This window comes from Candoia aspera, chromosome 1 (assembly GCF_035149785.1).
Source record: "Candoia aspera isolate rCanAsp1 chromosome 1, rCanAsp1.hap2, whole genome shotgun sequence".
NCBI lineage: Eukaryota > Metazoa > Chordata > Lepidosauria > Squamata > Boidae > Candoia > Candoia aspera.
Genome location: NC_086153.1, coordinates 84,295,793 through 84,315,331, shown reverse-complemented (window position 1 = coordinate 84,315,331; position 19,539 = coordinate 84,295,793). Strand labels below are relative to the sequence as shown.

The following is a 19,539-nucleotide window of genomic DNA, read 5'->3' as shown; positions in this document are numbered from 1 at the left end:
TTTGGAATGATGCACTTAATTCCCACAATTATTTACATCCTTCAGTGTACAATCAGGCATTTATCGGAAATGGAAAGACTAGCGTGCCCTTCCATGTGTAAAAGCAAGCTTCTCTTAGATATGATTTGGGCTATTACTACCGTATTTTCTTCCCTTTGTTTTTACATCTATGTATTTAAAACACAAGGCTATTTATTTGGAAGCCCATGGAGACTACACTCCTATCTATGAAGAAGTCCCATCAAATTTAGTAAAGTTTACAGACAACCCAAACAAACTATGTCAGCAATGTAATTTTTTTTGTTTCAATTTTTCATTAAAATCTCTTTAGAGATGACCTTGCAGTATTATCATTAAGAAATATCAACACCAGAATCAGATGAATAAAAGCCATGTATTTCAGCTGACATCACAGCATACAATTTCCCAATAAAAGAAATATAAAATCAAGGGGTTAAAGTGGAAGTAAACAGGGCCTCCAATCAAAGGCTATTTTCATGCCATCAAAGTGAATACTCTCCAGAAGGTGTACATAACTTCCCCATACTTAAGAAGGTGTTCTTGGGTGCTTTTAAAAACCTAAATAAACTATTCCATTCTTTTATTTATAAAAATACACCACTATTAAGAGTAGCATACAGGAAGCACAAACAAAGATAGGTGTCCCTCAGTTCCATTATGTAGGAGATACACAATCAGATTGTTATGAGTGTGCTAGTCAGCATTTCCTTTCCAGTTCTTCCATAAACAGAACACAAAATACCCAAATGGCTTAAGTTATTGGCCCTGGAAGAGGGACAAAGTTTAGAATTCTTTAAGCAACGTTTGAAACCATCAACTATGGCAGTTTCTCTCAACCTTAGCAACTTTAAGATGTGTGGACTTCAACTCATGCTGGCTAGGGAATTCTGGGAGTTGAAGTCCACACATCTTAAAGTTGCCAAGGTTGAGAAACACTGAACTATGGTATTCTGCACTGACTCTGTAAGCTGAGAGAGAGAGTAGTGTGTCTCTGCTCCTTCTTCCAGGATTGGTTCTGGAGACAGTGAACTGGCACATGTACTAAGTCTTTGTATCAAGCTATTTAAAATCTACATGATGCCATGGATATAGTAATCAGGAGATTTAGAACACACTGGTGACATTTTTTTCCTACCAAAACTGGACTGATGCTTGGAAGCAGTAGTTACAGGCGTACCTTGTTTTATTGCGCTTCATTTTATTGCACTTCACAGATACTGCATTTCTTTACAAATTGAAGGTTTGTGGCAAAACCTTCAAAACCAAAACACGATTTGTGTGACTCGCTTTATTGTGATATTTGCTTTATTGCAGTGGTCTGGAACCAAACCCACAATATCTCCGAAGAGACTGAAGTAAGATTCCTAACAACAGAGAATTACTCTGTATGGGTAGTTTCTAAATCTGAGAATTAGGTGCACTCTGGATAGAGTTGGACTCCCTGTGAAGGAGTAGGTTGGGGTACTTGATTTCACTTTGTCACTGATGTTCAAATGGTCACAATGCCTACTTCCAGCCATGGTCATATTTTGGCAGGGATAATTTCTCTACATTAATCCATGCTCTGGTAACCTTCAAATTATACTATTCAAGCATGCTCTTTCCTATGACTGCCATTAAAAGGAGTTTGGGATTTGTTCAAAATTCAGATATAGGGATTAACCGGCTCATGGTGTAAGGCACATTATATTGTCCTTAAACAACTGCATGGGCTGCTTTATCACTAAACTCAATTCAAGTTTTCATTCAGATATGTTCAGCCCTGGATAAGATAGGTCATACAGGTAATCCTCGTCATTATCCTCGTCTAGCAACTGCCTTGGATAATGACCGTTCGTAATGACAACAAAAAAGTAACTTTGTGACCAATGCCTGCATTTAGGACAACAAAAGCCTTCAGTGTGAAACTGCTTAAGGTCTCATCAATTTCAGACAGCAGCTGCCAACTGGTGGGAGGGTTCTAGTCAACTAATTAAGGTCATAAAGATGAGTTTGTTAGCTTGCCCTTAGCACTGTTCAGGGAAGCACTGCACTGTGGAGAAAAGCAGCTCAGGAAGAGATAGCTTGTTGAAGCAATCTCTCTGCCTTGAGAGGGGGCAAAAAAGGAAAATAGAAAGGGTCAGACACAGGACACTAGAGAACTTTATCTGAATGAGACAGCAGCAACCAGCGATGTTCCCAGCATCATTATCTCTTTCTCACTCCTGTGGTTTGCTTAGTGACTGTGTTGCTTAGCAACCATTTTGCCGGAACCAATTATAGCCACTAAATGAGGACTACCTATAGTGATATAAAGGAGTCCCCCTGCCCCCTTATCATGAGATTTGCTGCAGAAACCCATTTTGATTATACCATGAACAAACTCTGGATGTTAGGCTTTTGAGAACTTGAAAATGCTTTTCACAGCTGAGCCGATTTTGAAACATCATGACCCTGAGCACCCCTTCGTAATTAAAACAGGTGCCTCTGACCAAGCGGTGTTATAAAAAGACCCCCAGGGAGTGCTTCGTCCCTGCACTTATCTGTCCCGTAAGTTCACTGAAACAGCACAGGTGGCATGTATGGGAAAAGGAAGCTATTGCAGTCTGAACAGCCCTACTGGCGTGGCGGCATCTACTTGAAGGAAAGGAGCCCAACACCCTTTTGAGGTGTGGACTGATCATAAAAACTTGCAGGCACTTCGCACACCCTGTAAACTTACTGCTAAACAATTGCATTGGGCAGTTTTTTAGCCGCTTCAATTTTACCCTGCATTATTTCCCGGGAAAGAGGAATTTCCTAGTGGATGCTCTATCTCGTCTCCCTCAGCACAACAGCCAGCAAGAGGAGGTGGTAGATACAGTCTTTTCAGCTAAGCAGCTAGGAATGCCAATTTTAACAAGGCAAGCGGTAGCCCAGAAAGTGAAAGTGCAATTGGATTTGCAACAGGAGTTGCTGCAGGCGCTTGCCACCGATCCTTGGCTTCAAAGTAACAAAGCCTCTCTAACTGAACTGAAAGGGTTCTAGTGCTGTAACGACAAACTGTATATTCCAGAGACCTTGTGTGTGAAAATCTTGCAGCGTTCCCATGATGATAAATCAGCAGGGCACTTTGGGTTCATAAAAACACTTTACTTAGTTAGAAGGCAGTTTTGGTGTCCAACCTTGTAAGCCGGTGTAAAAGCGTATGTTACAACTTGCCCCACTTATGCACAGGAGAAATGTAAAGGAGGTAAATTCCAAGGGCTTCTCCAACCAGTGGCTGAGCCTCCCCAACCTTGGAAGGAAATTGCTATGGACTTCATTGTAGAGCTACCCGAAAGCAAGAATAAAACAGTGATTTGGACTGTTATTGACTTATTTTCTAAGCAGGCTCACTTTGTACCTTGCTCCAAAGTACCCACTGCTCCTCAGTCGTCTAAACTGTTTTTGCAACACATGTATCGCTTGCACGGGTGCCCCGAACATGTTATTTCTGACCGCAAAATACAATTTACTTCTAACTTGGAGATATTTCCTCAAGCTTATTGGCACTAAATAATCCTTGAACTCATCGAACCATCCCCAGGCGGGTGGATCGACCAAATGAGTCCAGTCTACTCTAGAGCAATTTTTACGCTGTTATATTAACTTTCAACAAGATAATTGGGTTGATCTTCCTTTTGCTGAAGTTGCCTATAATAACTGTTCATCAAAGCACGGGACTGAGCCCTTTTCAAGTGGTCTCTGTCAGGAGCTCGTGCCTATTCCCGAACTGCCCCTCACTCCACCCGATACTTGTTCTGCAGCAGATTGGTGTAAAAAAGTTGCTTCAGCATGGCCTGTCATCAAGCAAGCTCTAAGCGATGCCCAGCAAACATATAAAAAATTTGGAGATTGCAAACGCAAACCTGCATGGTCCATGAAAGTTGGAGATAAAGTTTACCTGTCTACTAAATTTCTCTGTTCCCAACAACCATCAAAGAAATTGGGACCTAAATTCATCGGGCCTTTTCCCATTATCAAAATCATCAATCCTGTCACAGTTCAATTACAATTTTCTCACAATCTGAAAAGAATTCACCCTGTTTTTCAATGGAGCTTACTGAAACCTGCTAATGAATTGCTCCAATGGCACCCTGTTTCGCCTCCTCCACCTCCAATCATGGTGCAGGGTGAACAACACTTTGAAGTTCAAGAAATCCTTGATTCTTGCAGACACTGTGGATCCTTGCAATATTTGATCCGCTGGAAACATTTCCCTGATCACAAATGGGTCTACAGTCATGTTAATGCTCCTGCTTTGACACGTAAATGTCATGCTAAATACCCCGACAAACCTGCTCCCTAACCTTCCCCTGACAGCCCTGCTCCTTACCCTGCTACAAACCTTTTCCCCCTCGCACTGCACTGTTGCATATAACCATTGTGTTCACACAGTATATTGTCTTCCTCTTTGCTCTAACTCACTAGTCATATTTTACTCTTTCATTTTTTTCAGGTGGGCAGTATGTCATGCTCTCACATCAAACGTTCTCAGAACACTTGACTGGACTTGCATGCATGTTTCATTCAACACGTGTCTTCTTGTGAGTTGAAAAGAAGGGAGGGGGGAACATCTGGGAAACATCTTGTTTGGAACATCCAAACAAAATGAACATCATTTGACTATTGTGAAATGCCAAGGTCATCTACAAAGAAGGTTGGAGCAGCTGAATGGGCTTTTACTAACTGGCACGAGAGGGAGGGGGCATACCTGGGAGGGGAGTGGGGGGGATTTGAAGTCACTGAAGATGCTTAATGGGGAAAAAGCACAGGCTTTTCCATTCGCAACTTTTTCTTCTGTACTGAATACTACCACCATTAAAGAGAATTCTAAGTAATTCCTTATGAGTCAGATTTAATAGGAAGTTGAGTATTCCAGTCATCACAGCTCATTCTCATTATCAAATATTAAGAACTACCTGAGCTTTTCTTTCCACACATTTACTTGTCTTTCTGTTACATCTTTTTTAGACTGTTCAGAATAAAACCAGACATTCCCTATTATATGTCTTATATAAGAAGTTTGGGGACCCTTTCAGCCCTGGGGTGCAGCTACTTTTTATATCCACCATGTCATTTCAAATTTTAAACTGAAATCTAACACACATGTAAAGGGGTACAATTCCCTTTATTTTTGGTAGGGCAGTTCTACAGCAAAATGTCTAATGGGAGAAGGTTGCTGGGAGGAGGAAGTGTTCTTATCCTTTACAACTACATCGCTCTGTCGGATTTTTGTAAAAAAACAGGAGACAAAATAAGACAGTAAATAGAAGTATGGGTGAGAATCTGAACCAGCCTCTGAATGAAGGTTGCCTAGTCAAGGAAATTTTTCTAGGTTGTAGCATTCAGAAAAATCTGATTCTTAAAGACAGAGAACCCTGGGTTCAATGTTATTTATTTCAAGTTAAAGTTGTGATAAAATATAAATAAATTCCTTGTCATTTATAGACAGATGCTTCTTAACATAGAACATTGTTTTGACTTGCCTTTTCCAAGTATGTATGCTAGTCCTGATTATCTAAATGGAAAAGGAATTTTGGGAATTATTTCTTTTTTCCTCATGGATTTGGAAAAAAATATTGTTGCTACTTAGGAGCAGACTTCTGAAAGACAAAGAAAGCCGCTACAACAGTAAAGTCCTAGATTCTCCCATCTTTGATGCAATGTTGACAAAATTGGTTCTCTGTAAGGTAAGAAGGCTTCATTAGAATCAGATGTTCATCCTACTGAATTAGGCTTGTTACAAAATTGCCTTCAGAGCAGTGTTGTAATGAGGTAGTCTAAGAGGAGAAAATACTTGTACCTTTTACATTTGAGCTGCTGGCTACAGTTCCTGGATCTGTTATGGAAAAAAACCCCTACCTATTTAATCTATTACTAAAGATTAAATAATTCCTTAATTAAAGGAAGTTATTTAAACCGGGCCCACTGAATGCAGTTTTAGAAGATCAAGAGATGCTAGGTTTATTTGAAAAAGCCCCAAACATCTTGCAACGTTGAAAACAATGGAATAAAGAAAAATATCCATCTTAGAGTTTACATAGAAATCACATTACATTACATTTTCTTATACTGAGAAATGTTGGTTTATCAGACCCTATTTAGGGGACTTCAGATGTAACAGACTAAATTTGAATGCAGACATCTTCACAAAGTAACAGACTATGTCTGATGTATCTAAAGTAGTCCAGATAATTCACTTATATTATGTCCATCTATTTCCACCATTGTCATTTGTGTACTGATGCAACACTGCAAGTGACACAATTTATGTCAAGACCTGGTTAGGTTAAGACATGGTTATTCCATCAAGTGCAGGAGGGTATGCTGTGTTTGAATATTTTAATTTTGCAGATGTGGCTTGTGTTCATTTTTGTACAATTTTAATACTATATTTAGTTTGCTATTTTTGAAGGTGGGGGGGCTTGCTACTGTTTCTAAATGTTACATGCCCAGAGCCTGTGAGGATGGGCTGCATACAAATAAAGCAAATAAATAAATTAACACTTCAACTGCACAGTTGACTGTGAGCAAGAACTTGAAAGCCAGGATATTCTGAGCTTTCCAATTTCTCAGCATTGTCTATTCAAATATAGAAACTATAATCACTCAGAATTTGGCTCCTTGGTTGTATTAGTGATTTGGGTGGTTATTTCTTGGCTGCCTACATTTTTAATTTTTATAATGCTTGTTATTGTTTTTATTCTATTTTAATTCTGTTTGCCACCCAGTCACTTGTTAAGATGGGCGGCCATATAAATTGATTAAAAAAAATATTTAATAGTTTCTACCTGAAACAATGCTTTTTACAATAGCAGTATACTTTCATGCCACCCAGAGTCACTGAGAGTTGGGCAGCATATAAAGTTAATAAATAAAAATCCTTCAAAAACAAGTTAGAAAGCATGCCAGCATAGCCATTTAGCCTCAGCATGCTGCTAGCCTTGGCATGCCCATTTGACTTCCCTGTTTTGCAAGCTGCACTGGTTGCCAGTATGCTTCTGGATGCAATTCAACATGCTGGTTGTCACCTATAAAGCCCTACATGGCATGGGGCCTGATTATTTGAGGGACTGCTTATTTCCTGTGGTTTCTGCCCAGCCAGTAAGAGCTAACTGAGTGGGCTTGCTCCAGGTCCCTTTGATCAAACAGTGTTATCTTTCGGGACCCAGGAAGCATACCTTCTCTGCTGTGGTACCTGTCCTCTGGACTGAGGTCCCCTGGAATATGAACAGCTTGTACCGTGATGGTGTTTAGAAAGGGCTTAAATACCTGGCTGTTTTCTCAGGCCTTGGGGTAGGATTCAACCCCTTGTTAGAAGCGATCGATATTTTTTTGGTGTTGGTGCTGAGCAGCACCAAAATCAATCAATCTCTCTCTCTCTCTCTCTATATATATATATATATATATATATAAATAAAATCAGGTGGGTGCAAGCAAACAGATATGCAGCAAACTAGTTTGGAAAGCACTTTCGTACCTGCTGTATGGTCTAGAATGTGATGAAGATCATTTTGGTCTGATTGCATCATTTTCTGAAATAACTTCCATTAGTACCTCATATTCACTGTACATTCTTAGTGATTGTATCATTTCATCTAGCAGTTCTTCCCCCAGCATGAATCTTTCGATGTGATGTACTGACTTGCCTATTCTATGGTCAGTAACCCGATCCTGGGAAAAATTGTAAGTTCTGATTTTCTCTGATCTTCCTTTGGTCCCAATCTAATTAAAAAAAAATCTAATCAGTAAGATTTTAACACATCCTAATAGCTTAGTATTTAGGAAACATTCCCCAACAAAAGGTAAAATATTTATATTTACACACACACACACACTCCATAAAAAGAGTAAGGCATCAATATTCACAGTCTTTTAAAAAGTCAGTATAAACAAAAATCACACAGAAGATAAATACTCTGTTCTGAAGAGCTTCCAGTCTAAACTATCAAGAAAGGAAAAGGAAACGTTACAGGAGAGTTACTGAATTTTTGTTACATTTACTCATAGAAGGCAATTTCGGTAAGCATGGCACACAATTTGCACTACACTTCTTTCACATGTCTCCTTCTAAACATGCTTTTTCTCAGCCAGAGTAACCCTTGAATAAGGTGGATGGGAGGGGAGAAAGAAGTGAAAAAATAGAGACTAAATAGATAAAACAATTTTCCTGCCCCAAGTGTTCCTCAAAATGTCTTGGGCTACAAATTTCACGATTAGCCAGCCTGCTGGCTAGAAATTTTGAGAGTCACATACCAACATATGGAGGGCATCAATTTGGGAGAACACTGTTCTACACAACTACATTTCCTTCTACCCATGCTTATTAACGTTCCAGAGTTCACACTGTGCATCACTTGTAATCCATCTGAATTATAATTCATGTCTTTTCAAAATGAGCTGGTTTAGCCAACACCACAAGATACTATGGCTTATTAACAAAGCAATCTGCTGGTGCATGCTATTCAGATCATGCTCACTGATGTTCTCTATGACCAGGTACAGCTAATAAATCATGGAAGGCTTTATCAGTTGTCTCATTATGATGTTAGCAAAACCAGTTTCTGTGGCCAGTTCTGATTTTTCTCTGTAATGGAGGCTTGAGTGAAACAGTGTGCATCAGCATACTGCTGATTTACCTTCAGTTGTTACAGTAGAACATCCTTAGATCTGGACAAGAATGCAGCATATTTTACCTGAATCTTTCTGGCAGTATGCATCTTTGCTGTTTGTTCTTCAAGTTTGATATTATATAGTTTAGCATGAAGGAGCTTCATAGCTTTTTCTTTATTTTTGATTTGAGATCTTTCTTGTTGACATTCAGATACCACACCTACAACAGAAGAAATGTAGATGTCAGGCAAAAATAAAATTAATCAGAAGTACGTAAAGAACAAAAATGAAATTTGTATGTTGAGATCTAACAAGTACAGCAGGCTACTTTGCAATTCTTAGTTAAATGATACAATTGAATTATTATACTATTTGCTAAAACTTAAGAACTAAAAAACAGGATGCCAGGATCTGGAAACAACTATGCTACTGAAGTTGTAGCAGAATCAGATCAGGCATTGACTGGGATGACAAAGCTTTGTTGCATATTTCTATATATGTGTATATACACACACACACTGGATTGCATTGTTAGCAACATACTGGACTGCATTGCTAGCAATGCACAATCTCATGTTTATACAGTATATGTACAGTATGTATATGAATTAGCATTCTCTAATTAGCATTATCTCACCCTTTCCAAAACAAGAACATATTTCATAGAAGTTTTTTTTCTGCAGTGTTCCCCAAATTTAACTGGAAAACTGAAAAAGCAGACAAAACTCTGGGTCACATTCTTCCAGGTCTTCAGAATCAGTGCTCATCAGAGCTTATCTAGGATGGTTGGCTTTGTAGATCTTATGCTGCGATGCTGAAATGTCCTATATCCAAGACTTTTCAATAGCTTCCTGCCCTCACCCCAAACTGGATACAATACTGATATCTAAGATCTTCTACAAATCATGTTATTGAGCATCATCATATAAAACATGAGAGCATATTAAAAAAAAATTCACTCATTTGCAAGTCATGTTCAAATACCTGAGGGAATATGGACTATCCGCACAGCGCTATCAGTAGTATTCACATGCTGGCCACCAGCTCCGCTGGCTCTTTTAGTCTCAATACATAGGTCTTTAGGATTAATTGTCAGAGTTATCTGGAATAGGAAATAAACACTTTGCTTATTCTCTAAAAACAGACTACTTACAAATCGTCCCAATTTCAACAAACTACATAAATTATTTAGAAATTATTTATACTGTAAGATGTGGTGACTTTATTAATGCTGCTAATCAGTCTCCATGTTCTAAAGAGATAGGAATAAAAATGTAATTGAATGCAAGCATCTTATCTGAAAGCAGAATGCTGGGCCAAATACTTGTAGTAACCACATTATACCTCACTTGGTTGTGGTAGTATTGCTACAGTCATTGTGCTGGTATGAATGCGGCCTTGCTTCTCCGTCTTTGGCACTCGCTGAACACGATGTACTCCTCCTTCAAACTTCATTTGTCCATAGGCTTGAAGGCCTTTTATACTGGCTGACGCATGTCTCACACCACCTTAATTTTTTAAAAATAGTAAAAGCAATCACACAGTATAAGCCTCCTGAAAAGGGTTATTCAAAAGTTCAGAAACACAAAAAAGAGAGTCTCTCTGTCTGTCTGTCTATTGTGTATGTACATGAGTGTATGTTATTGAGCTATTTTTCACCCAGTTGCAGTTTACTAGAGGTCTGTATCTTACACGGGTGGGCAGGGCATGCAGATGTAGGCATTCATGAGGAAAGAATAGTTCTTTCATGGAGGTTTGTCTACATGCAAATTTCTCCCATCTTGTGCCTTCTGATGCATATGATGCCCATATATAGTTTTAACAGACCCAGCAACCAAGTAAGAAAAACAGGAGTCATCTACAACATACAATGTAAGGACTGTAACAGCCTCTCTCTAGAACAGAGAGGTAGAAGACCAACTGACAGCACCTTAATCTCACAACACCTGGACATACTCAATCACAGTTTCAACCGGGAAACTGTTCTTATTTTAGTTGGTTTATTTTATCAACCAAATGTAAAATTGCTAGGGAATTCCTGGAATCTTGGGATTCAGACAAATAGACACATAAAGATAAACCCCATTTACATGCTATTTCAAAGATACAATCAAAAGCCTAGGAAGAAGACAAACAGCCTAGAGCATGCCCCTCCAGCAGCCAATGCCCAGATAAGCAGGAAACAGCATGAGATACAGTCAAGAGAAGAAACAATACCCCGATCAAGAACCCACCAAGGAGGAAGCCATGCAAACTGCACACTCCTTTGCACTGATGGTGTTGCCTGGTCTGGTAAGGAAAAGGCAGGATAGGAACACCCCGCACCAAAATATCTGTGGGTGACCCATTTTTATGTGACACATTCAGATAACAGTGTGTACAGACTCTTCTTTTGTTCCTTCACCACACTCAGCAACCAAATTAGGAAGGCTTTAGCTTTTGTTTCCCATTTCTTCAGAACCAGGAAAGTATACCAACTTGGAAATAAACCATAACCTTAAGCTTATTTTGTAACTTCTGTACTGTCATGAATCTCTCTATAAGCCAGGTAATTACTATTATTCCCAACTGATGGATGGAGGGTTGAAAAAAATATTATGGCTTGCAACAAAGCAGAGGTGAAATTTATATTGAAACATCCTAATTCAGTCAGAGGCTTTTGCAGGTAGATGCTGAAGGAGACTTTTTTTTAGCACTACCTGCAAAAATGAACTCTAGAAATATCACAGATACCTCTACCACACCCAGATCACTTTGGGAAGTAACAGAAGTGCTACAGGACAAGTGGGTGCACTGGAGGAGCGGGGGTGAGAGATGGGCATCCATACTGGAGAATGGAAACTTCCAGTGAATCTGGTTCATTTCTGCAAACAGAAAAGCTCTTTTGTTTGCAGAACTAATCAGCATTACAGATCAGAAACTAATCCAGCATTACTTACTTTGCTGCACCAGTTTAGAAATGTCTTAGTCAATGACAAGCCCAGCAAACTAAGAACCAAAATGAATACCATTCTAATTGTACTAAGGCAGTTCAATATATAATTTATAACTTGCCTTTCCATAAAAAAGTGTTAAAATTAAAAAAAAAATCAATGTAATTAAAATATTAAAAACAGCTTGATTAAAAGAACAAAAAACATTACTTAACACAGAGCATTCATCCAATTAACACTTTTTTCAGCAAACAATTCTGCTTAGCCTTTTCTTACTGGAATATTAATAAATAATTAATAAAATTAGATTTCCACCCTAACATAAAAGAAACTGTTCACATAGTACACAGATTAGAAAGTAAGCAAGTCCTGGTTGGTATAGTACTATAAACTGTCACCCCAGTTTAAAGACATAGCATTGATGCTATTACATCAGGAACATCTGCCAGTTACCAATAATCAGTACAGTCTGGCAGAAAGACAGCTGGGTAGTTAGACCTGGTAAATGGCTAACTGGCCATTCACTGATGGGAAGGAGGAATACAAGCACTGTTCTCCCAAGCTTTGAGGTAGGGTGCATGGAACTCCCTTCTTAGATATGTTTGTCATATGTCTCATCAGTTCTGAGGTAGGTGTCTGGATTTATCATTTTGTTTATTTCCCTGATTGTATTTCTATTTATTACATTGTGTTTGTGTTGTTTTTATATTGTGAGCTACCTGGAGTTGGGCAGCATCAAAATAAATAAAATAAAAATAAAATAAATATATGCCACTACATATGTACCTCTATCATTTGGGGACACCCACACTTAAGCTCCCTGTACTGAGACAACTGCACTGAAATAATAAGATTGTCCCAAGAAAAAGGATGTTGAAGATGGGAATCTTCACTCTCTATTTCATGCTATACAGCTAGAGAATTTCTTTTGTTATCCCAAGACAACTTGCCTGTAATACTGGAAGTACATGCCAGAATTTCAAAAGGTTACTTGCCTATAGTACTGGAAGTATATGCCAGAATTTCAAAAGTCCAATTTTTATATGCTGCGTACTGTTGATACATATCAAACATTTCAGCCGTGAACAACATTGCTTCCAGCCCTCCAACTCCAGCAGTCACTTCTATGACAAGATCATTTTTGTCAGTTTCTTCTGAAGGAATCAAGAGTGATACTATCTGAAATACATAAAAGAATGCCTTTTTATCTAAATAAATTTCCCTCAGCATACTACTTTTCTGCCTGGAATGGGGTGAAATGAAATAACTACCAATACATATATTTTAAACATTATGTAATGTTTTACAATGGTTCAATACTTCTTTTTTCCCCTAAATCCAAAACTAAGCATTTCATAGTCTTTTCCTTTTCAGCTTGGTATCAAACTAGATGCCCCACCTTCCTGTATCAGTTTTAGTGCCAAACTCAAATGATTTACACCAAGTAATGGATATACCTACTTTACAGTTGGGTTAGTGTTAGATGGTGAATTGATTTAGGCAAGCAGACCAAGGATACAGTACATAGACTCAACATCAGATAGCCACCAACTCACTGAGACTGGCAAGGCAAACTATTATACATAAACAGCTGGCAAGCCCCACTCTCCCTTGTACTCATGACGTTACCTAGCCTGGTAATGAAATGTCTGCAAAAAACCAACTTAGCTCAGAGAGCACTAAGGACTCCACAGTTCAGACCTGAGCCATAAATGTTCTCTTCCACAGATTCAAGGGATTCCTCCCTGATATTAAATCGTGAAAAGAAGCGGTATGTGGAAAAGAATAAACATGTCATGGAGTGGGGCAGCAGAGGAAGAGTGCAAAATAATAGCATTTGACAATCCCATATGGAAAACAAAATAGAAGTTAGGCTTGAACTTAAATGTCATGCTTCAACAAGTGATGTACCTGATGTCTCAATTCTTCTGTCTCTTCCTGACAGGAAATAACTTCCGTTTCTGCAAGCTTCCGCAAATCTTCATTTTCATCTAGAATAGGATAGCACACTATTATTGTAATGCTATTAATCTTTTCTCTCTGGTTCACAATTCCTTCCCTCTCTGTTGGCTATCTGTTATTTCTAACCTTTCCCCACCCAGATGCCAACCACAAATATGGAAGGTATATTTTCTTGGTGCAACAATATAACTCTTTTTGAGTGGGCTGACACTTCTATTTTTGTCAGGGATTCTTCTATAGATTAAAATAGGAAATAGCCTTTACCTTTTGTTATTTGTGATTTACGCGGGTAAATATGACTGCACGGCCTTTCAGCACATTTTATTTGGGGACTAACTCTAAATGGGTAGATCAGTCCAGCATATTAAAAAAAAAGGGGGGGGCAGTTTTAATACCAGAGCTAATATATGACCAGGAGAACAAATCTCTACCTAGACGTGAACTTTGTTCTGAGGTAAAGATTTCATCAGGTGTTTCCTTCACTGAGAACTGCTAACATCTCTCACAAATGAACTACAGTAATTCCTTTCATTGACTTTTCAACCATTACCAGTGGTCCCCATCAGCTAAATCCTTTTCCTCAGAATTTTCCTACCTGTCTCTGGTGAGGTGAGAAAACTTTAACCTTTCTATGGCAATTTTCAATTACAATTACTGAATAGTAATTGTGTCTAAATCTCTTTAACATTATGTAAAACTGTTACATATTTGCAGCTGCCTGTGGCACAAAAGGACAAGGGAAACAATACAGACATAATTACAAATATATGGTTTTTGCATAACACTTCATTACTGAGAGAATGGGCAGAAAAGGGTATAGTTCTTGAAAATGAAATAATAGATGACAGCTTATCCCCCCCCCCCAAAATAGGCTCTCCTGCTTCACTTCGGATGCAATGAAGTGAAACATCTAGAAGGAGAGAGTCAAATGGCAGTTGAGCTGGAGTTCAGCCTTGGTGGTACACCCTTCCCTTTGATGTAGACAGCTAGAAAGCTGTAGAACAGCCACAGAAATATAAATATTTCCCGAGTAAAATCACCATTTCATATACAGGTATAAGCCCTTTATCAAGGTCTTAAAAGCTTGACTCTTGGTAGATTTACTGAAATGTTTACTGAAATATAAATCTATTTATTAGATTTATATTATACCTTTTCTCCAGGAGGCTTACCCAGAGCTCTCCTTTCATTTTATCCCCAAAACAACTCTGTAATGTTGATTGAACAACATTAGGTATGTAGAACAACCAGCCTTAGAACTGACAATGAAGATACTGAAGTGGTAGATAACCTCTGCCTTTTAGGATCAATTATAAACAGTAGACAAGAGACCTCTTCCAGAAAATTAGAAACATCGGAGGTAAATTCCAGGCCAAAATGGGTATGATCAAAAACAAAGATGGCAAGGACCTAACAGAAGAAGAAGAGATCAAGAAAAGGTGGCAAGAATATGCAGAAGACCTGTATAGGAAGGATAACAATATCGGGGATAGCTTTGACGGTGTGGTCAGGGAGCTAGAGCCAGACATCCTGAAGAGTGAGGTTGAATGGGCCTTAAGAAGCATTGCTAATAACAAGACAGCAGGAGATGACGGCATCCCAGCTGAACTGTTCAAAATCTTGCAAGATGATGCTGTCAAGGTAATGCATGCTATATGCCAGCAAATTTGGAAAACACAAGAATGGCCATCAGATTGGAAAAAATCCACTTATATCCCCATACCAAAAAAGGGGAACACTAAAGAATGTTCAAACTATCGAACAGTGGCACTCATTTCACATGCCAGTAAGGTAATGCTCAAGATCCTGCAAGGTAGACTTCAGCAATTCATGGAGAGAGAATTGCCAGAGGTACAAGCTGGGTTTAGAAAAGGCAGAGGAACTAGGGACCAAATTGCCAATATCCGCTGGGTAATGGAAAAAGCCAGGGAGTTTCAGAAAAACATCCATTTCTGTTTTATTGACTATTCTAAAGCCTTTAACTGTGTGGACCATAACAAATTGTGGCAGGTTCTTAGTGGTATGGGGATACCAAGTCATCTTGTATGCCTCCTGAAGAATCTGTATAACGACCAAGTAGCAACAGTAAGAACAGACCACGGAACAATGTACTGGTTTAAGATTGGGAAAGGAGTACAGCAGGGCCATATGCTCTCACCCTACCTATTCAACTTGTATGCAGAACACATCATGCGACATGCTGGGCTTGAGGAATCCAAGGCTGGAGTTAAAATGGCTGGAAGAAACATTAGCAATCTCCGATATGCAGATGATACCACTTTGATGGCTGAAAGCGAAGAGGAACTGAGGAGCCTTATGATGAAGGTGAAAGAAGAAAGTGCAAAAGCTGGCTTGCAGCTAAACCTCAAAAAAACCAAGATTATGGCAACCAGCTTGATTGATAACTAGCAAATAGAGGGAGAAAATGTAGAAGCAGTCAAAGACTTTGTATTTCTTGGTGCGAAGATTACTGCAGATGCTGACTGCAATCAGGAAATCAGAAGACTTTTAATCCTTGGGAGAAGAGCAATGACAAATCTCGATAAAATAGTTAAGAGCAGAGACATCACACTGACAACAAAGGTCTGCATAGTTAAAGCAATGGTGTTCCCCATAGTAACATATGGCTGCGAGAGCTGGACCATAAGGAAGGCTGAGAGAAGGAAGATGCTTTAGAACTGTGGTGTTGGAGGAAAATTCTGAGAGTGCCTTGGACTGCAAGAAGATCAAACCAGTCCATATTCCAGGTAATAAAGCCAGACTGCTCACTTGTGGGAATGATATTAAAGGCAAAACTGAAATACTTTGGCCACATAATGAGAAGACAGGACACCCTGGAGAAGATGCTGATGCTAGGGAGAGTGGAAGGCAAAAGGATGAGGGGCCGACCAAGGGCAAGGTGGATGGATGATATTCTAGAGGTGACGGACCCGTCCCTGGGGGAGCTGGGGGTGTTGATGACCGACAGGAAGCTCTGGCGTGGGCTGGTCCATGAGGTCACGAAGAGCCGAAAGCGACTGAATGGATAAACAACAACAAATCAACAGTAAAGGAATGAACAGTCAAGAAATATGCCACAGACTAGCACTCAGTAGAACAGCCACGGAGGCCTTGGAAAAGATATTCAAATGCCGTGATGTGTCTATACCTACAAATATCAGAATCGTGCAAACTGTGGTATTCCCTGTGACACTCTATGGAAGCAAAAGTTGAACTATGAAGAAGCCGGAAAAAACAACAACAGTACTGAGAACTTTGATGTTGGAGAAGACTCCTGAAAATACCATGGACAGCCAAGAAAACAAACCAATGGATCATCAAACAAATCAACCCAGAGTTGTCACTTCAGGCACAAACGATGAGGTCAAATAATCCTACTTTGGACACATGCAAAAACTGGAAAAGTCTCATGCTGGGAAAGGTGGAACGAAAGAGAAGAGGATGATCAGCAGCAAGGCGAATGGATTTAGTTAGAGATGGGTGCACCCGAAAGACTCGGTTAGGGTCAGAGCGTCATGAAGAAAATCTATCTGTGTCGGGGCTAAGAGTGGACACGGACTTGATGACACGTAAACAATCAACACTGATTGGGCTGAGCAAGCGTCATGAGCTCGGAGTCACTCAGCGGACTTGAAAAGCACTAAGCCCAGCACCTTACACACGTCCCTGCTGATCTCCTCTGAGACCCTGCAAGGTCGGCTGGGTGCTGTCACTTGGCGCGCACAGTCCTCTTCCAATCCTGCATCGGGCGGCGGTCCGTCAGGCGGAGACGTCTTACCTTCTCGCGCCAAGCGCTCTGTCTCGCGCAGCTCTTCTTCCTTGTCACGCAAGAGGCGAATCCGCGCTGCCAACGCCGAACGGAAGCCGCCAGGGTGGTCTTCTGGCCGGCAATGCTGGTCCAGGAAGCGCTGAAGCGCCGGCCGCGCGAACAATTCGCGCAAGTCCGGCTGGCTGCTGAGCGAGCGCCGCGGCGGAGTTTGCCCGCGGCATCCCTCACGGGCAGCAGAGCCCAAAGGAAAAGAAGCGGCGAACTTCCGCCAAGCCGGCCGACTCCGGCCGAAACACCACCACATGCCGAGGTCAACTTCAGCACCAAAGTTCCGCTTCCATCCCCGTCGCGAGAGCAATCCCTTCCGGAAGTTGCCGCTCTCTCCTCCGCTCTCTCTGATAGACACCAACAAATGCAAACAGGACAAGCGTTAGTTCAGGTTCTAGTTCGATCTCGAGGCCTCGCTCCTATGCGGGGCAGTTTCATAACGCAAAAGGGGGGCATTTGCCACTCCTCCTTAAAGTATTTGTATGTTCGCTTGTGAACTTGAAGTGTAATGTTTGAGAGTCATCACCGGCTCTCATTGTTACTGCCGAGTCACTTAAGATTCCGGAAAAAAGAGAAGAGCTGCTGCTAGGGTAATCGGCTCTCGTGCTTGCGCTCCTAACCACGCTCGAAGAACTGCGACTAATGCCGGAAATAGCCGAAGGTACTCCCGAACCTTGACTTGCCCCCTGTGGTTAGCTCGGCAATGATCGGAAACGCGCTGGCCATAGTGGCGCTCGGATGGGTTGGGAGGGGCTGTAGCGGGATAAATGCTGGATAAATGCTGGAGCTGCGCGGCGTGGGGAGCTTTTGGACTATAGAGCCCATCATCCTCAGATGGGAGTTGTGGTCCAAGCATGTCTGATTGCCCGCAGCTTCCCGACAATGCTAGGATGTCGCTCAATTTTTGTAATGACCTGTGATGGGCAGGGAAGGAGCATTATGATATTTTCGGCTATTTTTGCAAAGCAGAGTTGTATGTGTGCTACTGGAGGAGAAGGGGACCCTGTAGTGGAACAGATAGACTGAATTAGGCAGAGTAGCCATAGTTGAAGGGAATTGCTATTCGGTATTACCAGGAACTGCATTTAGTCTCCATTAGCGCCGTTAAGGAATCCTACAAAATGGTCGCATTATTTGAATTTCCACTATTCAAAGTAATACTTCGACGAGAAATAGGGCAACTGGTTCCAGCATGATGGAAATAGGCAATTCAAATTTTTAAACATTATTTTTTATATGGTTATTAATGAAATACGGTATAACAGCAAAAGAGGGTAAACTCATATCCAAAGGGTACCTGCTATCTCCTGTATTCTGCTGTAGTTCCTCAAAATGAGCCTGTTTTTTTGAGCTTTCCTCCAAGTGAACCTTCCTTTTCTCCATTTAGACCAGTGTTTCTCAACCTTAGCAACTTTAAGATGTGTGCAGTTCCCCAGCCAGCCAACGAAAACTGCACATGGTGCTAGCTAGTGTTTTCCAGCTGAATAGAACAAGCCTGCCTTCCTGCAAACATTCTAATTTGCATGGAAGAGGAACATAATGAAGGCCAACCATCTGTATGGCTCCACTGGGCCTGCTGCAGGACACCTCCTCTCAGCCAACCATGAAGCTCTGTAACCGTTTCTTCCTCGTCTGTCAGAGAAAACAGCCTTGTCTGGCAGCCAGTGTCTTCTTTTCTTTTTTGGCTACTGGCCTCATGGAAGATATTTCACAAGGTCACTACTACTACCACTAGACTCTATTGTCCCCTTTTCTACCTGCTTTCTCAAAAGCTACTGCAGAAACTGATGCCCTGCCTTCATGTGAGGGCAGCAACTTTGCCGATCATGTTTTCCAGGCCTGGCAAAAGTACTGCTGTGGGGGCAAAAGTTTTCTACTTTCCTCCTGTCTCAAGGGTAGGAGCAGAGCATGCTACCAGGGTTGTGGGGAAGAGCCCTTAAGTCTTTAATGTGCCACTTTTCTTTCATTTCCTGCTGAAAATCTGAGGGAAATCAAACAGTGGAGTCCTTGGTGCTTTCTGGGCCTTGTTGTTTTCTTGCAGACGTTTCATTGCCAGCCTAGGCAACATCTTCAGTGCGAAGAGGGAGTGGGCCTTGCTCTCCGTTTATATACCGTGGCTTGCCCTGCTTGTGTTGGTGGGGGTGTTGTTCTCTCTTTGGGAGTTCCTTGATTGGGCTGTTGTTTGCTGCT

General features: G+C 40.7%; 2 protein-coding genes across 3 annotated transcripts in view; one reads left to right on the top strand and one right to left on the bottom strand.

Annotated features, from left to right (window-relative positions):
- MYCT1 (MYC target 1) overlaps positions 1 to 19,539 on the top strand; it is a 202,400-nt gene that overhangs the window by 173,862 nt on the left and 8,999 nt on the right. The gene's annotated exons all lie outside the window — the stretch shown is intronic.
- On the bottom strand, positions 7,453 to 17,680 carry MTRF1L (mitochondrial translation release factor 1 like). Of its 2 annotated transcripts, XM_063308402.1 has the most exons (7): positions 17,311 to 17,680; positions 13,482 to 13,561; positions 12,566 to 12,749; positions 9,982 to 10,145; positions 9,622 to 9,739; positions 8,721 to 8,857; positions 7,453 to 7,749 (listed from the first exon to the last, which is right to left on the bottom strand). In XM_063308402.1, the coding sequence occupies exons 1-7, from the start codon at positions 17,603 to 17,605 to the stop codon at positions 7,534 to 7,536; spliced, it is 1,194 nt and encodes a 397-aa protein (XP_063164472.1). In that variant the 5' UTR covers positions 17,606 to 17,680; the 3' UTR covers positions 7,453 to 7,533. The 2 variants fall into 2 exon arrangements, with proteins under 2 accessions (XP_063164472.1, XP_063164481.1); XM_063308411.1 differs by lacking the exon at positions 17,311 to 17,680 and having other exon boundaries at positions 12,566 to 12,745; positions 13,482 to 13,550.